At 36.2% G+C, this 19,174-nt stretch overlaps 1 protein-coding gene across 1 annotated transcript; it reads left to right on the top strand.

The window, feature by feature from the left end:
• The first annotated feature begins 288 nt into the window (after positions 1 to 288).
• On the top strand, positions 289 to 14,213 carry LOC144964547 (uncharacterized). Its single transcript, XM_078898967.1, has 4 exons — positions 289 to 705; positions 6,795 to 6,959; positions 8,000 to 9,773; positions 13,701 to 14,213. The coding sequence occupies exons 1-3, from the start codon at positions 417 to 419 to the stop codon at positions 9,745 to 9,747; spliced, it is 2,202 nt and encodes a 733-aa protein (XP_078755093.1). The 5' UTR covers positions 289 to 416; the 3' UTR covers positions 9,748 to 9,773; positions 13,701 to 14,213.
• The last annotated feature ends 4,961 nt before the right edge of the window (positions 14,214 to 19,174 follow it).

Below are 19,174 nucleotides of genomic sequence, written 5' to 3'. Positions count from 1 at the left end.
AGTTTAATTTTTTTTTTAATGCAAATAAAACCATGGTAAGGAACCATCATTCTTCAAAATAGTTGATGCATTTGTTGTTGTTGTCTGTGTTTTTTTGTTTGTTTTGCTTTTTTAAAATGTGTAGTTGTGCAGTCATCTTCAACGTTTTCAATATGTGTTAGAGAATCTATTGAAAACTAATCATCTCTTATTTCTTGCTATGCGGTCTAAAAATAGAAAGAGCTGAGTGACGTCAATTTAATTCATTTTATACTCTCGTAGAAAATATTATTTCAAGAAAACACCGACGTCATTTTCAACCATATCTTGATTGAAATACTTCTTCCTTGCAATGCAACCTCGTCGTCTTCAAAGCGCAATAAATGAAATGAATTAAAATGTTTCTTATTTCATATTGACGTGTATTTGACTTTGCCATGAAGATGGATGATATGGAAGAGGAAGACGCTGCGTGCGTTCATGACTTACCAAGACGAAAAGGCCACCCGGCACCCATCGTATCGTTAGGTAGAATTATAGGCTACAAACTAGCAGGCATCGGAGTTACCATAAAATCAATGGACGTATTCAACGCCATCAATTTTCGGAAATTTGTATGCAAACCTGAAGTTAGAGGAGCAGTCGAGAAAATGGATATTAAGAAAGCAAAACGGAGTGTTTCTTTCAGCGACATTGTTCAAGAGGCGACAATTGAGGATCTCATGGGTAAGCAGATCGCTGATCATTTTAATTAATTATCTATTAACAATGAATGACAACAATACGCGTAGAAATCTCCCCGTCCCTCATCTGTTTGGATTTCACGGGAAGTATTACAGTTTAAATGCTTTTGTTGAAGAAGGTTTTGAGCGCGAAACTTTCCGCGATAAGTATTTTGTTCTTGTTTTATGAAGCTCCATACGTAGTTTTTACTGCTCGTTCAACATAAGGGAACCCGAAGTCCGTAAGATCCATTGGTCTGATACCGCTGCCCGCTTCACCATACATAATTCAGGGTGCCCACTGGTTCTATTGACATTTACATTTCAACTCTCTCTCTCTCTCTCTCTCTCTCTCTCTCTCTCTCTCTCTCTCTCTCTCTCCCTCTCTCTCTCTCTCCCTCTCTCTCTCTCTCTCTCTCTCTCTCTCTCTCTCTCCTATCCCAATGTATGTGTTTTAGATTTCATCTTATAGTATGTTCAACATGGTCAATGTATGGCCAATGATTTTTGGACATTTTTGTCGTAATTTGCTTTTTATTCGTATCAACCATTATTTCAACCTGTCCACACTGGCCTGTTTGATACCATATTCCCAATAAACCCCTCATAAAAACAAAATTAGAATTCCAAAGAATAGAACGCCACATACCGATCATGTTCAATCCCCCAATTGAAACGAATCTCCTATAAATATTTATAAATGACAAGATGATTGAAACAATTGTAACCAATACAAATATAAAAGGTTCAACGAAAAATGTTAAAAGTTGACACCCCCCCCCCCCCCCACACACACACACATAGATAGAAATAAGAGCGCTCATTGGATGTCTACTCTACACGGGCGGTTGACACCAAAAACAAAGTGTCCATCGAGATTCTTTTCAGTCCTGCAGAAGGAAGTCCTTTGTTCAGTGCTGCATTTGGGAAAAGGGATTTAGCAATTTACGTGGAAACCATCTTCTATTTGCTGATAAAGTATCTTGCGTGCAAAAGACAAATTTGGAAAAAGGTATCCGCTTCGAGCTTTACCTTACTTGAGAAAAGAAATCATCGGGACAGTCTTTTATTTTCTAACAAATCAAATTAATAAAAAAAAAAATAAAAAACAAAAAAAAAAAAAAAACAACAACAAAAAAACAGTTTATCTTCACACATCCATAAGGAGAATAATCCAAGTAAGTTAAACTCGTTGTTCTTAAATTAAATTTTCTAAACTTTAATGAAGATATTTCACAATACTCAAGCCATTACCAAGCTTAGCATATTGTCACATAAGGTAGATTATCTTCTACTCTTCTGGCGTGTTTTCAGTAGTGCCGCGCTGAAGACCGGTCTGGACCGGCGGTCCCACGGTCTTTTAGCTGTGAACCGGAGACCGGTCCCATAGGGGAAGACCGGCGGCGGTCCTCACTTCTTATCACCTTTCAACGGTCTCGCGCCATAGCCTACTACTTCCCCAGCGATTCGTTGCCTCGGTAGCCTATCTTCCACCAATCACCACCCATCCCACTTAATTAATCGCACCCACCCCCTTTGCCATACACTAAACGACACAGACGACCATAGAGGCAGACGACCACCTCCCTCCACTCCGCAAACCGCCCTTTCGGGTGTGAGATGGGGGGAACAGGAGGCGCACGCCTTGGACGATTCCATTATACGGGGTAAATTTCAAAATTTACTACATCATAATGATCGCAATGACAATGATCTATGGTGAAGGCATGACCCCTCTTTCTAATGGGTTATTGTTTGAAATGCATGTGACTACTAAAGATGTGTGTGTGTGTGTGTGTGTGTGTGTGTCGAACCTAGCAAGTAGCAAGTCCGATTTTTTGTTTTCTTTTGTCCATCTCTTGTCACCACTCCTTTCTATCGCATTGTTGTCATTTAAAATAATACAATAATATTAAAATTTCGTTTGGTGTTTTAACTAATCAAATAATATGAGTTTCATTAGTTTCTTCCTTCCAAAAAAACCCAGTTTTTACGTCTGTATTTAAAAAAAGTCCAATAGAATATTTGGGGACCCCGATAGCTCAGTTGATAGAGCACTCTCTTTATACGCAAAGGGCCAGAGATCGATCCCGGGTGCAGTCGAGTTTTTTCTGAATCCCTGTCTACTCAGCAGTGAATGGGTAGCTGGGTTTGTTAGATCTGGCGAAAAGTCACCATGGACCCCACTTATTACTTATTAACTTATTACCGCCGCATCCACCCCTCTTATTATAACTTCACGTCTCTCTCTTACTCTTCAATGCTCGCTGCCCTCTAATTGTGTGTGTGGGGGGGGGGGGGGGGGTAGGAGTTGCGTGTGTGTATCAACGCCACGAACAACTAGATCAACGCCTTGGACGATGCCATTATCTCCGTTAATGGGGATAAATTTCAAATTTTATTAAATTATCGAAGTAACAATGAAGTACGGTGAGCAAATAAAGAAGGCATCACCCCTCTTCTCTAATTAGGTTACAATTTGAAATGAGTGTGACTACTCCGTGTGTTTTACTCCTGTAGACCACGGTTTTCATCGTGTAGCGGTCTTTAACGGTTCAAGAATGAACGATCCCATGGTCCCAAAGGTCAAAACGGTTCGAACTTCCAACAGTCTCTCAGGAATGTTCAATGTCGAAAAGGACCGCCGGTCCTAGGACCGGTCCTTGCGGTTTTCATTTCCCAGGGACCGTAGGACCGTGGTCCTTAAGCTTGCCAAGGACCGCCCCGCACTAGTTTTCAGAGAAAACAACTTAATAATCAATTTCGTCACAAAAAGTACACCTATTTTATACTTCATTTGCTAGTTGAATATGCCATTATATAAAAACACTTTATTAATTATGCTGCAACAAGGGAAATCTGAAAGATTATAACCTTAAACCCTATTCAGTCCCTGGGATGACTTCCCACCCCAGGCCTATGTCTTTCTTTCTCAAAACGGTCAGTTTTTAATGTAAATAACTTCAAATTTGGTGACTTTCTTAGCTTGACCCTAACCCCCTTCTGATCTGGTCAAGTTTTGTTTACCCGTTAAATAGTTTGACCGCTACAAACATATAATGTAAACCACGGTAATTTTTCAATTGTGTGGACAATATAGATTTATTATTATTATTATTATTATTATTATTATTATTATTATTATTATTATTATTATTATTATTATTATTATTATTATTATTATTATTATTATTATTAGTATTAGTATTATTATTATATTATTATTATTATTATTATTATTATTATTATTATTATTATTATTATTATTATTATTATTATTATTATTATTATTATTATTATATTATTATCATTATTATTATTATTATCATTATTACTGTTATTATTATTATTATTATTATTATTATTATTATTATTATTATTATTATTATTATTATTATTATTATTATTATTATTATTATTATTATGATCATCATCATCATCATCATCATCATCATCATCATCATCATCATCATTGGAGTTGACGTAATGTAACTGTAACAAATGGCTCATGCCTTTACGGTAAAAAGAAAATCAAAGAGATGGCCCCTTGTGATGCTTTTCAACATCTTAGATTTGAATTTAATCACAGAAAGGGTCATCTTCAAAATTAAATTCCCATGTAACAGCTTGTCACACGAGGACAACGGACAGCTTTTCAACAATAATGTTGGTCGCAAACTGTGTATTGAGCAGATTTTGCGGCGCTATAGTATTCCCTCACTCCACCTTCCAATCAAACATAAATATTGAAACCCTGTTGGAAACAATATTGCCTTCTTCCACTTTAACTGCAGCTACTTTTCAATCGACGCCAAAGAGGCTTCGAATTGAAGCAGGACAAAGAGATGTGACTTCGCGATGTGAAGATAAAAAGAAAAACGAAAATCTACTGCAAGAAATGCCATCGCTCAATCTGCAAGGACCACACCACACATTCCTTTGCGTTAATTATTGTTAGATTAAGATGATTAAAGTATAATAATGGCAATCAGTCAGTTGAACTGTAAACTGATTAGGATTCTATCCATTCATGCTAATCAAATCTGAAGTTGAGTTTTTTTTTCCTTCTGTAGTTCAATTTTCAGAAACTATAATAACTCATTCATGTTCTTTATGATCTTAAACAACCCTCTTGTTCTCTTTAAATTGATTAACATCTTTTTATTATCAAACTTTCAGAACAAAAAGCCGGGCATTTCCTCCATATCATAAATTTGTCCTTTCTTTAATGTTTACGGATGTAATCCACCCGGTCAGTAGAAAACGGGTGCGAAAAAAAACAACAACATATGACCAATGTCCGTGCCATAATGAATAGAGTCAATTTCTCCTAATATGTTGTATAAAAACTATCTTGAGGGAAACGTTGAGTTTCAAAATCCTGGTATCAAACCTCAAGCTTAAGATAAATATCCTGGAAGGGGTCGACTGGGAAGATTTCACCCAGTAAATGTGGAAAGGGTTAAACCATTCGTTTTTATGGCCTAAAAAGAGGATACAATAGCATTTAAACTCTGCAGTAAACAACAAACAAGCAATATCCAGATTCCAACCCTTTATCTTTGTTATCGCTGTTCAATCATCAGGAAGGATGTAAGCTGTCAAATTTAGCGCATTGTGACAGTATGGCTCTTGATACAGTGATTCATTCAACAAAGCTAGGCGATTATCGTTGGCATTGTGGTGTTGGCTGCATAAATCAGATGCAGAAGAAGAAGAAGGAGGAGGAGGAGGAGGAGGAGGAGGAGGAGGAGGAGGAGGAGGAGGAGGAGGAGGAGGAGGAAGAGGAGGAGGATGAGAGGAAGAAGAAGAAGAAGAAGAAGAAGAAGAAGAAGAAGAAGAAGAAGAAGAAGAAGAAGAAGAAGACGGAGGAGGAGGAGGAGGAGGAGGAAAAGGAGGAGGATACGCAGGAGAAGGAGAAAAAAAGAGGGAGAGGAAGAGGAGTAGGAGGAAAAGTAGGATGAGGAAGAGAAAGAGAAGAGGGTGGAATAAAAAGAGGAGGAGGAGGAAGAGGAGGGAGAAGAAGAAGAAAATGAAGAAGAAGAAGGAGGAGGAGGAGGAGGAGGAAGAGGAAGAGAAGGAGGAGGAAGATGAGAAGAAGAAAATGGAGAAGAAGAATAAGAATAATAAGAAGAAGAAGAAGAAGAAGAAGAAGAAGAAGAAGAAGAAGAAGAAGAAGAAGAAGACGGAGGAGGAGGAGGAGGAGGAGGAGGATACGCAGGAGAAGGAGAAAAAAAAGGAGGCAGAGGAGGAGGAGTAGGAGGAAAAGTAGGATGAGGAAGAGAAAGAGAAGAGGATTGGAGTAAAGCACTTCATACTAATTACTCCACTCTATTCAGGCTTGAATGGGTACCTGGTTACAGGCAGTGACGGATGTTGTAAGAGTGTTTTAATATAAATTGGACGCTCAAAAGGCGACTGTTACTGTATGAAATGGAAATATGGTCTGCTGTGAAATGAATGAAATATTGAGAAGCGCATTGAGTACCGTAAATCGGTAGAAATGGGTTATATATATATATATATATATATATATATATATATATATATATATATATATATATATATATATATGATGAAAACTATTCTTCTTCTTCTTCTTCTTCTTCTTCTTCTTCTTCTTCTTCTTCTTCTTCTTCTTCTTCTTCTTCTTCTTCTTCTTCTTCTTCTTCTTCTTCTTCTTTTTCTTCTTCTTCTTCTTCTTCTTCTTCTTCTTCTTCTTCTTCCTCTTCTTCTTCTTCTTCTTATTATTATTATTATTATTATTATTATTATTATTATTATTATTATCATTATTATTATTATTATTATTATTATTATTATTATTATTATTATTATTATTATTATTATTATTATTATTATTATTATTATCATCACCATTATTATTATTATTATTATTATTATTATTATTATTATTATTATTATTGATTTGGGTGGCTCAAACTTGAATAGATCTTATATATGAAACCTGTTTAAAGTCTCAGATTTAAATTTATTATACTGTGTTGGTTGAATCCCTTTTAAAGCGCCGTTCTAATAATATAATATAATGATATTTTACAAAATGCATTTTTTTCCTAACATGTTCTTCAGGAGAGAAACATGACACGAACGTGAATGCTGCACAAGGCAAAGGATCGGAGACTGACGTTAACAGCTTTCTTATAACAGGCAACAAGGGCGGTAAATCACCTCAACAGAAAAATTCTTTTCACAATAAATTTTGTCACAAAACAGCATCCGAGGGGAAATTAACAGGTAGGGTAACAACAACAGCTATCTTCAATACATGCCTACCAACCAAAGAAAATAGGCCCTCAAATTATGATTTCTTTTGGACATAAATATATTGTTCAACACTAGGTAGCGGGGAATTTCACACACCATTGAATGAAAACATTGTGATAATGTTCCAAAACTGGAAGCTAACCCACCAAATTCGGTCGATCGGCATGTATTATGGTCGCTATGATAAAAACTGAGCACATTAAATGGTGGATGGTTTTGATATTTTTCACAGTTGCACATAGACAATATGGGCGGGTTTTGCATAATATTAATTTCTATAACGTTTGTAAAATATAGTTTTTATCATTTTATAATTGAGTTTTGATATACGTATGATAATATATTGCATTTTAAATTGCTACTCCAAACATTGATATACTAACAAAAAAAAGCTGTAATAAAACAACACAAAGCATCACTTTTAAATATGAAATGAAATAATTTAAAAGAAAATCAATTCCACACTAGAAAGATGGAACGATTGAATAAAATCATTTCTGAATCAATCAACCTACAAAATAACATATCAGTTTTGATTTTTATTTATTTTCTTGTGTTTTTATACGAACTAGCACAAGGTAGTGATTACGCTGAAACCTTTGTGTCCTCCCAAAGAACCCAATGCACGATAACGTTGATCTCTACGATAATCATGAAATTAATGGCAATTACTTCAGGAATATTTCCAATTCAGATTAGACTTCCAAACTTGTAGCTTCTTTGCCTTGACATGAATTCCGAAAATGCCTCGTTCACTTTGCCAGGTACTGTTTCGTCAGCACCTTTTTAGATTTGATTTTATATCGAATTAATCCCCATTTTATTTATTTCACATCAACATTGTTACAGATTCTGGTTCTATACGGTTTGTTGGTGGAATGAATCAAGCACGTAAAACGTATTTAGTATGGTACATGGTTGTATTGGATTGCGAGTGGTGAAAAGTTCGAATTTATTTGTTTAATTTGTTTTCTTCAATAACTTTTTATTTGCAATCCCACACATTCCAGGTAAGAAACCTTCAAAAGTAAAGTCAAAGACAATGACACAAAGGAGGAAGGCCCTCAACTCTTTTAGAGATCCAGAAGGTAGAATAAAGACTAGATCGACCACGACTCAGATAGATGGTTGTCAAACAAATGTTGAATCCAACAAACTCGTTGGCAAAAGACCGAGTCGAACATCCTTTGTTGAAACTCAGACAGAAAATGGCGAAAAAGGACTCGGGAACCAAAGTACTGAGGGCCACACAGAAAATGTCAGCAAAAAATCAGATGGGGCCATGCACTGTAAATCGAATGAGACAGCAACATTAGATTATACGGCTCAGCCCACAAAATCAGAAAATCTGAACTCATACCAGAGTAAAAAGAATAAAGAGTTGGACCATGATACGATAATTTCCCCCGCTTCTTCTAAAAGCAAAGATGTTTTAGCATCTGGTAAAAAATCACAAAAGTCGAAATCAAAACTTATTGTGTCGCACAAGTCTCCTTTAAAAATGGTCAATAGAAATTCTCTGGGAAAAAGAAGATGGGCTGATGTCGTTGCTGGAACGTCAAGAAAAGAAAGTGAAGAAATTCAATTAGAAAAGAGCACAGCTTTGGAAATTTCAGCAAATCAGAAAGACGATAAAATCCATGAAGAAAATTCTAGGATAGACGAAGCGATACCGTTAACAATCAATGATACAACATTGCACGAAGCAAGGAGACGAAGTGCTAGATTGGAAGCTGTAAGATTGAACACCGATTTAAAGAATTTACCAAGAGCGGAGAATCCTGATGCGACAACAGTGGTAGATTGCAATTACCAGGATAATTTTCCGTCATTAGAAGAACAGAAAGGTATACATCCAAAAAGAGAAAAATGGAGCCAACGGCAGATGGTGAAAAATGAAGATAGTTCTATCAAAACAACCATTAAACAAAATAGAACAAGTCATGGATCTTTCACTTCTTTTCCTAATATGCTTAGATCAAAAAGGCAAAAAAGAAGTACACGGAATAAAATAAAAAAGCCTATAAACAATACAGCTAAAATGAATAAAACTGACAGAGAAACAACTCAAGCCACAGCGAGTCATAAAGTGGATAGTTCTTCAAAAGATTTGTGGTTTATCGTTGACAACATGCGAGAAGTCGTATTGCAACCTGTGGGCAAAATGTGCTCTTTGCGGAAAGAAAAAGGCTTTGAGGATAACTCGACTGATAATGGAGAATCAAGTAATTTTACCATTATCGCTGTGAGTCCACAGCTGAAAGCAAATAGTGAAACCACAAGAACAGATATTTGTAATCAGTTGGATGTCATGTCTGCTGATGGGAATATTGGAACCACAAGTCCGCCGAATTCGGAAGCCAGAAAAAAGGCAAGGAACGGTTCATTAAACAAATCAAAATCTCCTAGAATGAGAAGAAAAGATATAAGCAAAACAAGACCGGACGAACAAAACCCATCGCAAAAGAAAGTGTCAGCAAGATACAGAGCTCTTCTGAGGCAAGATTACGGAAAAGTCGGCACAAAAACAGCCACACAGGTCATTAATCGTGGGAGATGGATGGATATGCACCAAAGAGAGAAACTATATGATCGATTTGATAGCCACCAACAACGTCGAAATCAGCCAAAGTCAAATAACACACTGAGTGAAGCGAGTGATGACGGCTCTGAAGAGGGAACCTCTCAAGATGTTCCCCCTTATAATATATTGTACTACTGTATATCCCAACAAAATAATGGCTGCCCAACAATGTGATCTGGATGGAAATTATATTTAAAAAGGTAATTTTATTTTGTGATTCTTAAATTGTATAAGTTTACAAAATGTGTATCAGTTGAATTATATCATGAAGAAGAATCATACTTTTATAGTTATATTATAATACCTATCGACTCAAAACTCATCCAAGCATAGAACACATAATTGAATCGCATAATATCGCCGCTTTTCCTTCTTTAAAAGGACATAAACAATTATTCGGGAAGCGCTTTATAAGGTGTCCCAAGACAAAAACAACAGTGCATATGTTGGACAAACATGACGCCTAAAAGACTTACAATAATTTCTTATCAACAGAGATGACATCCGTATTAGCCATGTATTCGTTTAACTCTCTTGCGCAATGAGAAAATGTGTGTAGTGAAGGTTGACTCAACTTTTCGTCTTTCTACTCCACAGTGGGACTCGAAGACTAGTCCCATAAGCCATAAGCCGAACAGTCATACTAGGCCACAAAGCTGCACAGATTTATAAATGCATATTAAACGGCATAATGCAATGGGACTCTAGCTTAATGACTTTTTTTTAAAATCATAACCCAATCAAATCGTATTTTAACGTCAGATCCATAGCTACCGAATGTATACAATTTTTCGTACATTGAAGAGCACAGTAAAAATTGCTAGGTGATACCTTTTTCATTAGTATTTGGTTTACTTTTTGTCAAATATAATCATAAATCCACAACTGCGGAGAAATGAGGAGATCAACCCTATAAAATGAATTTTGATACTGAATAGTCATTTCGTAAAATGTTGAGCCATTTCCATTTGTGTCGGGTACGCGACCAATCGGGCTACAATGTCCGTAGCCTATTCAAATAAAGTTTACGGGTCTAATTTTATGGTAATCGGGAATAGAAACAGAGCTTGAATCTTAGCCTGCTGCATTGGGTGGATTTGAAAGTTGGGGGGGGGGGGGGGGGCAATCAGGAAACAAAAGGATTGGAATTCCAATGATAGCCAAGACTAAAAGGAATAAGATAATAGTTAACCATGGTTTGCTGTCAGATGGTAAAGTGTGAAGAATGTGAAATAGGTACCGTATTCTATAACAAACACACGTTTTGTTGTTGTTAAAGATTGACTTACTTGACTAAAGGTTTCTTGCTTCCTGATCATCCGATCGGGACGCCTCGGCAGCGGCGTGGCGTATTGACGGCATATTGTGGTGCCATGATTAGAAAAAAAAAATTCTAAAACAGTGAACACGGTTAAGAGGAGAGAGCACATATTAAAAACTCTCTTTTATGGAAGGGTGGGGGAGGGTCGATGGTTTCTACGAGTGGACAAAACTCACAAAAACAAATAATTCATGAAAACAACAAGCCACAATACTGAGATACAAGTCCCGTATGAAAAGGTCTTTGTAATTATTCTTTGTCCACCATTTAAAGGATTGGATTTGGTAGATAATGCAATCAATATGTTATAAATGTAAATCAAAAGAGAAAAAAACAAACCTATGACAGAAATTACTTACTTTTAGTACTTGTAAAAAAAATCTGCACGGCGATGTTTCATCTCTGCAAATCTTTTTATAATGTGTTTATTGAAATCTGGAATAACATCTATTTCAGCTTTGTGAATTGACAGAATCATTAACGAATTTAACCGCTCCTGTTTCATTGAATTTCGCAAGAAATTTTTCACTCTTTTAAGGGTGCTAAAACAACCAACGTTCAGGCGGTTAAGAAATACGATGGAAGTGATTAAGGTCACTGTAGCCTATAGATGTCCATGATTTGTCAGTGTTTGTTGTATCTGTAAAAAGTAGACAATAAAAACAAAAGACTAAACTAACTGTGAGCCATTCATGCCTGTCATACCATGTCACTGAAAAAGAGCGTTTTCGAGATTTCCACAACTGTGTTAATTCAAAATCAGTTGGTTGGTGAGGAACTTGTCTTTTTATTTCTAATTTGTCATCTTGTGTCAATCTCCCAAACGGTCGGTGAAGTAAAGAGTCAACTTGATTCATTGCAATTCATTGTTTAACAAAACAAAACTTCAAAGTATACCTCAAATAATGGAAATCATTGGAATACGATTAATGATTGCACAAATAAAAGGTAGATTCAGATCTTAAAGCATCACAAAGAAAAAATCACTCCACTTAAGTACTTTAAAAAATCTAAAAACACACCAAAAGTATAACTGTTGACAATCTTCGCTTTCTTTCTCTGACTGACACAAATACACACGCACAAACACACACACACACACACAAATAAACACTCATACACACGTAACCATCACCTCGGCACTACAAGCAAGAAATATGTTGGTAAATTCGTCCACAATGCTTCGTTGCAAAGAATTACTTTATTCAATAATCGTGAAAAAGAGGTGGGGGGGGGGGGGGTTGATATGTCATATTTTAAAGTTTTATGATGTTTTTCTTTGCTGCTTACAAATAAACTTGACAATGATCAGTGTTTTTGACAGTTAATGTAATATTCTGGATGGCCGAAGTTACCCTAATTTGGCGCATCCCCCCAGTCCAACGGTGGAGCTCTCAGATCCTGGCACAAGTCGAGGGGTTTTCCGCTATTTGAAGATAGTATAATTCGACCTAGTTTCTCGCTCAATCAGCTGTCGCGATACTAATGGATAGAGCATTAACTGGAGCTCGGATTGCTTTGCACCACGGTGTTGATTCCGTCACTAACTCGCGCAGTGATGTCACCAACATACGAGTCGGCGCAGTGCGTGACTCGGAATCTTGAATAGAGTGGAGACTAAAAAGGCAGTATGTTGTTGGCGAGTTGGCGAAAGACAGTGGAGTTAAAATCTCTGTTTTATTTTTAATTAAATTATGCTGTTAATGATTTTTTAAAAGATTGGTGTGGTGCCTGGCACCATTCGATCCAATGGCCCCACGCCACTGCGCCTCGGCTGCTTCTATAATCGCCTGTGTCAATTCATTCCACAGCTTACAGTATTTTTGCTGTGGTTGCTTGTGTAAGAACGTCTTTTGATTTTATTTCTTGATCATGTTAGTGTCTATTTAAGACAGTTAAAGATCGGTTACTTTTTATAATAATACGACTATAATTTTCAGTCATTTAAATTATAAGATTGTGTGTTAATCTTTTGACTCAATAGCTATGTTATTGGATTCTTCTTCTTCTTCCTCTTCTTCTTCTTCTTCTTCTTCTTCTTCTTCTTCTTCTTCTTCTTCTTCTTCTTCTTCTTCTTCTTCTTCTTCTTCTTCTTCTTCTTCTTCTTCTCCTTCTTCGTCTTCCTGCAAGTCTTCCTCTTCATTCTCATCATTCTCTTCATCCTCCTTTTATCTCTCCTTCTTCTCCTTCCTTTTTCATCTCCTACTACTTTTACTACTTTTTCTTTGCCAATGTCCACCCCAACACGTTATTTAGCGATTTTTACTTCTTGAAAAACTGTTCCCCATCAATCGATTCACAACTGATTAAACGCTGAAAATGATGTTAAACATTGTCATTCAGTTCTTCATTTAATGTATTATTTCCTTAAACAATTCTATACTGCTCTTATTATCAACACAATATTGAGCATTTAAAAATGAGATTCTTGCTTAAAATCGTTACCCGAAGCGGGTTGATCGAAATTGATCGTGATTTTGGAAATGAAACCGGGATCTTAGGAGGGTCTGAATCCTCAAGTTCTCAGGCAGAGCACTCTTTGTCGCGTTAATACATACGATCACATATTATTCGCAGGTCAGATAACCGAACGTGGTTCTGATGTTGATTTAACATTTCTACATAAGGGATACTATTTACATTGGTTCAATTACAACAATTAATCCGAAACAATATGAGTTGTCAAACTTGCAAATAAGTACATTTTTGTCTTTACCAAGAACTTTTACTTTAAAATTCTAACCACTATGGTAAAAACATGCAAAATTCTTTTTTTTTTTTTAATGTTTTCTTTTGTTCATTTTAGGATTGCTCACGCCTACCACATGCACCACAGAGATCCGAAGGAACCGTAGAATTATATTATGACTATGATTATGACTCGTTGTCAGTGCCACTGAAATGGACCAGTGCTTACGATTACTCTTTCATCCCCTTCAAAAATGCTTCATCAATATAGTATTATACATAATAGAAACTACATGCCAAATATTAATTATTTTCTCAACTGATCATTTAACGATTATCTGGTTTTAGACAAAAGCCGAACACCGACTTTGACGGACCATTATGACTGAAGGGCTGATTCCAGTTATTATTGCAGGCCACGAAAGTTCAGCAATTTGACAAATATATTTTACGATCAAATTCATGTCATTGAGATAAATTTATTTCAAACGTGCATTTCAGTAACATATCTAGTGTGTTTAATCAAAATATACTTTTAAATTCAATTATGATAATTATCAGTATTGACGTAACATTCCATAAATAATATGATATTTTTTCTATAAATCTACATTAAATATTTAAAAAAAAATAATCCATGACCTATTTATTTACTTGACTCGCTACATCGTAATAACAAGAAGTACCATACGTCCCAAACAAATACACCATGTCAATTCTTTTCGAATGCATTAGGCAATGCTTTATTATATTGTAGCTTTATCTTTTAACTGAAGCTTGTTTCATTTCATTTTCAAAATACAACTGTGGCGACAAAATAGTATGTGTCCCAGTGTATGAAATCGACGACATGTCGTAATGAACCTGACGCTTAAATGGCAACGTATTTTAAAAAGTGTGGAAATCCATTCAGGGGAGACCAATACCAACATTGCTGGTCTGGCTCAGCCAAGATCTAAAATAAAACGAGCTTTTATTTAGGCCAATATCCACTAAACGACCTCAAAGCGCTTTGAGAAGGGTCCCTGACTAACAGCAATACGTGACACGTAGAACAAGACATGAAGCCTGTTAGGCGATATTACAATTTTTTCCGACTGAGACAACGCTGCTTTACACTTGTGTACGGTGAGAGAATGTGAGTAGAGAGCTTTTACCAAGAAGGACTCGATCCCAGGACATCCCGATCTGAAAACGAGTGTCTTAACAGAAGACCACAACGCCGCATCTAAGGACACTGGAAGACCAGCGACTGAATCTCAACGTCGTTGAGAATCTTCAGGCACTGCAAAACGATTGTTTGCTGTTCGACAACATTGATTAAAACCAAAACTCGCGCAACATCCACTAAACGTGCTCAAAGTGCTTTAAAAGGGGTCCCTAGCTAACAGTAATGCTTAACTTGTAGGACGAGTCATGACGCCTGTAGTAAGACGATATTACAATGTTGTTTCTGAAAGGTACTCATTTTATACCTGAATACGGTGAAAGAATAGGAGTAAAGAGTCTTTTCCTTGACTTGATGCACCGCTCAGATCGAGACTCGAACGAAGGATCTTCTGATTTGAAGGCGCGTGTCATACCACGAGACCACATAGCCTCACGATTAACCTAAAGAACAACCTGGTGGAGGCAACCGAGGCGTCCCCTTCCGATGACAGAGATACGAAAGGCTCATAAGTCAAGTCAACTCAAGTAAGTCAGGTTTATAGAATTTGAGCTAAAATAAAAGTGCCCTCATGGTGGAGAGTGAGTTTTGTTTCCTTGACTTGACGTCAAAAAAGCTCAAAAGTCCGCTGTTCTGATAATTTTGACTTTGGACTTAAATTCCAACTTAACACCAGACTTTGTCGTGTTGGGGTATAAATTATGTGATACTCATAAGGTAAATATCAATATGAAAATGAAGAAAACAAGGGGTAATATAAAGCTTCAGTGTGACAAAATATGCATGGGGATTTTGCCTTTTGAGCAAGAGTCCTGATTTTTTTTTAATGGAAAGGCAACAGTAACAGCAAGAAGTGTGATGTGCGACCGATGGCCAAGTGGATAATGTGGGGAAGTCAAGCGGCAGTAAGCGTGGTCGGTGACTAGGTTGGTGATACATTTTCAGTTTCAGACCTTGACTTTTTGTCATTAAGAAATGCAATTTAACTTTCACGTAGTACCTCACTCATCTCAGGTAAGCAATAGACAATGACGGATATTGTTGACTGAATAATAGAGTATTGGTAGACAAAAATATTGACTGTTTTACATAAAAGTTAAAGCCATCCACAGCGGGACTCAAACCAGGGACCTACCGGCCCGAAGACGAGTATTATTATATCCTAAGACCACAAAGCCGTACAAAATTAAGGATTCACACATTTCTCTTCTTTTGAGAATAATAATATCCAATTGCAAAGCAGACAAACCTTGTGCAGACCGTATATTTATATTTTTATATACCGCAATAAAACTTAGAAACACAAATTCAATAATATAAAAATAAATATATTCCAACTCCTTGCACATACCAAAAAAAATTGAGCTTTTATTATAGCGGAATATCCATTAAACGTACTCAAAGCCCTTTACAACGGGTCCCTAGCTAACAGCAACACTTAAAATGTAGAACGAGACATGACGCCCGTAAGACGACACTTTTTTTTCAGACAGAGACAACACTGTTAACGTCGTTTTACACCTGTTTACGTTGAGAGAATGTGAAAAAAGAGCATTTTCCAAGGACCCAACTATGCACGGTTCAGAGTGGGACTCGAACCCAGGACCTCCCAATCCGAAGACGAGTGTTATACCACTAGACCACATAGCCGCAATATTCGCACTTCATTGCCTTGCTAAATATTCTTTGAACGAAAGAATAAAAAAAAAATGGGGAGAGTTTCAATTAAAGCGGTGACTGATTAATTGCAATCGAGAGCAAAGTGTCTTTGTGAACCTTGTGGGTTTTACATGCCGGCTGTCTTTAAAATCTAGATGCATTATTCATTCATTTTCACCTTTTTATTATGCCCGTTTACCTAACGTTTGCTCAGTTCATTTCAAAGTCAATAAAAAGACGCCCATTCTCTCCATAAAACGTCGTTGGCTTTTGTTTGGGGGTATCCAGCACCGGGCAATTTCAAGGGCCCCAATGATTGGTTTGGAGAGACAAAGTGTTACGAGGATCGATCGATCCATGTTATAAACTAGTTAGTACGTTGTAACCATTTCATACTTACCCCTGCCCTCGTTCGTCAGTGCCATGTCAGAGCTGCCGTGCTCTGAGAAAACACGTTTTATAAATTTTGTCCAGAAAACTCGACCTTCTAATGTCGATCGATTAAAATTACCCTCATCTTGACTAAAACTCTCAAACCTGGGACTTCGCGCGAATGAGAGGTTTTGCCAAGATGAGGGTCCTTTAAATCGATCGATACCTATCTGAAGGACGAGCAGAAACTGGACAAAAACGTTTTAAACGTTTTGTTTTTTTTTCAGAGTAGCCACCTTAAAAAAAGAGGGTTGGCCATGTTTCATAACCTTTTCTTTTCGCGTCTACATTACCGTTTTTTGTGAAAACTGAACAATAAGAATATAGAAGAAAATGAGTGGTGGTGAGAGAGGATATACACAAATAAGTCCAATGGGTTATAACTATAAGGGAAATTATTAATACGGATATTTTAGTTGAGGTAATGCCTCCTCTATTTTCTTGATACTTCATTAATTACGTAACTCAAGACTGAATGAAAACCGCGATCTTATGTTTTGAATTCCTAACTTTACCTTCACAATGCACGACATCAGAAGAAATATTTTAATTAAAATCAACAGAATGTTTTTAATTTTTATCAAACATGATATACCTTATGAAGAAGTTAAGTAAAACAAGTACCTACGTTGTAGTTGTAGTTATTGGGTAATTGATTTGATGACCATAACGTCAATATCGCCGACGATGGCAAGATGATGATGATGATGATGATGATGATGATGATGATGATGATGATGATGATGATGATGATGATGATTATGATAATGATGATGAACTCTATAAAAGTATTGCTTAAAAATGAATGTTACAACTTCAAAGAAATTAAGAAAATAAAAGAATCAAGGTTATGTTTCGGGATAAAATCCCTACTTCAGCTAAAAACAAAAACAATAAAAACAGTTATACTTCATGTATGATAAAACACGTGCTAACCATTATATTATTCTTTAGAAAAATAAACCAATGTTGCAGAAGGGGATATAAAAATTTGACTAAGGAAAAGGTACGAAACAAGACACGAACGCAAGTCGCCCATTTTACAATGCAATACCCATTCTCTTAGCCATCCAAATTCTGCCGAGATCAAATGACGATAAAGAAGATTTATGTCTATGTATAAAAAAGGGACCATAAGCCGATGCTATTTCCCATTTTCAATAAGCCATTATAACAATTTATGGGTGACAGATACATTATCATTATCATGTACCTACCAACCACGGTGCCCAAGTCTTTACAAGCGCGCTTCGAGTTTACTCTGAGATATGCTTACTTGATATTTCAAATCCGTAGTCTCAAAGAAAAATGAATAACAGTTACTACAGCTGACTTTATAAATCAATAATGTACCCTCACTAGGACTATATAACATCTCAATGACGTATAAACCCTGACAACAATTTTATTTTCTATCAAACAAGTTTTATTTGATTTAAAATACGTATGCAGGTCTATATTTTAAGCCAACAGTTCGTAGTTTAAAAAATAAAAATAAACAGACATTGGTGGGCTTTTGGCAAATTTCCTTTCTTCTGAAATTAGTTCTTACAGTTCCCATTCAGAGAATAATAACAACTAACCTAAATCCCATCTTTGTAATTGCTCTCTTGCGAAAAACGATCGTGTAAACTAATGTGCGCTGACAAAACACATACAAAGAAAATAATTCTCGGTTTTAAGAATTTTTTCCCAGTATCATTATAATATGAAGTAAAGGTTTTCTGGACATAAATGTGAAAAGACATTGACAGTGTGCAATCGTGTAAACATAACCATTAATTAATTTTCTGAGAAATGATTTGCAAGAACGATTGCCTTATCGTTGAAGGGTTAAATGTACTCGATATAGAAGTAGAGGAGAGCTTGGATAAACATGTGGATAAACATGTTATGCTATATATAGACAGGCGGTGTGTGACCAGGGAACTAATCATAATACCCTCCTATTCTTTGGAGGGCAGGCCCTTCTTCGTGACACATTGAAGATTTGGCAATAACCTTCTTTGTCTGTTGAGTGTGTCTATCATAATCATAACCAAGATGGACACATATAAAAGTTGAACAGAGATCAATATTATTAAGATTTATGTCCGATTCACTAAAGATAAAATAAGATAAGTATAAAGTACCGCCATGTACACTATATCTCGCTATCAATCATCCATTTTATAAGCAGGCCAAAATATAATATCAATTTTCATTTCATTAAAAAAATCGTCTGTTACACTCAATATGTGACCTTTTTGTATAGTGTATTATAGTGGCCGACTCTCTCTCTCTCTCTCTCTCTCTCTCTCTCTCTCTCTCTCTCTCTCTCTCTCTTTCTTTCT

This window comes from Berghia stephanieae, chromosome 2 (genome assembly GCF_034508935.2).
Source record: "Berghia stephanieae isolate SIO BIC M18660-M18661 chromosome 2, UCSD_Bste_1.3, whole genome shotgun sequence".
Taxonomy (NCBI): Eukaryota; Metazoa; Mollusca; class Gastropoda; order Nudibranchia; family Aeolidiidae; genus Berghia; species Berghia stephanieae.
This window is presented reverse-complemented; position numbering and strand designations above follow the sequence as displayed.

Excerpts from the sequence above, each read along its gene's own strand:
- LOC144964547 (XM_078898967.1), top strand. The coding sequence starts at position 417 with ATGAAGATGGATGATATGGAAGAGGAAGACGCTGCGTGCGTTCATGAC. Across the intron at positions 706-6,794 it reads GACAATTGAGGATCTCATGG|GAGAGAAACATGACACGAAC; the intron begins GTAAGCAGATCG and ends CATGTTCTTCAG. Across the intron at positions 6,960-7,999 it reads ATCCGAGGGGAAATTAACAG|GTAAGAAACCTTCAAAAGTA; the intron begins GTAGGGTAACAA and ends CACACATTCCAG.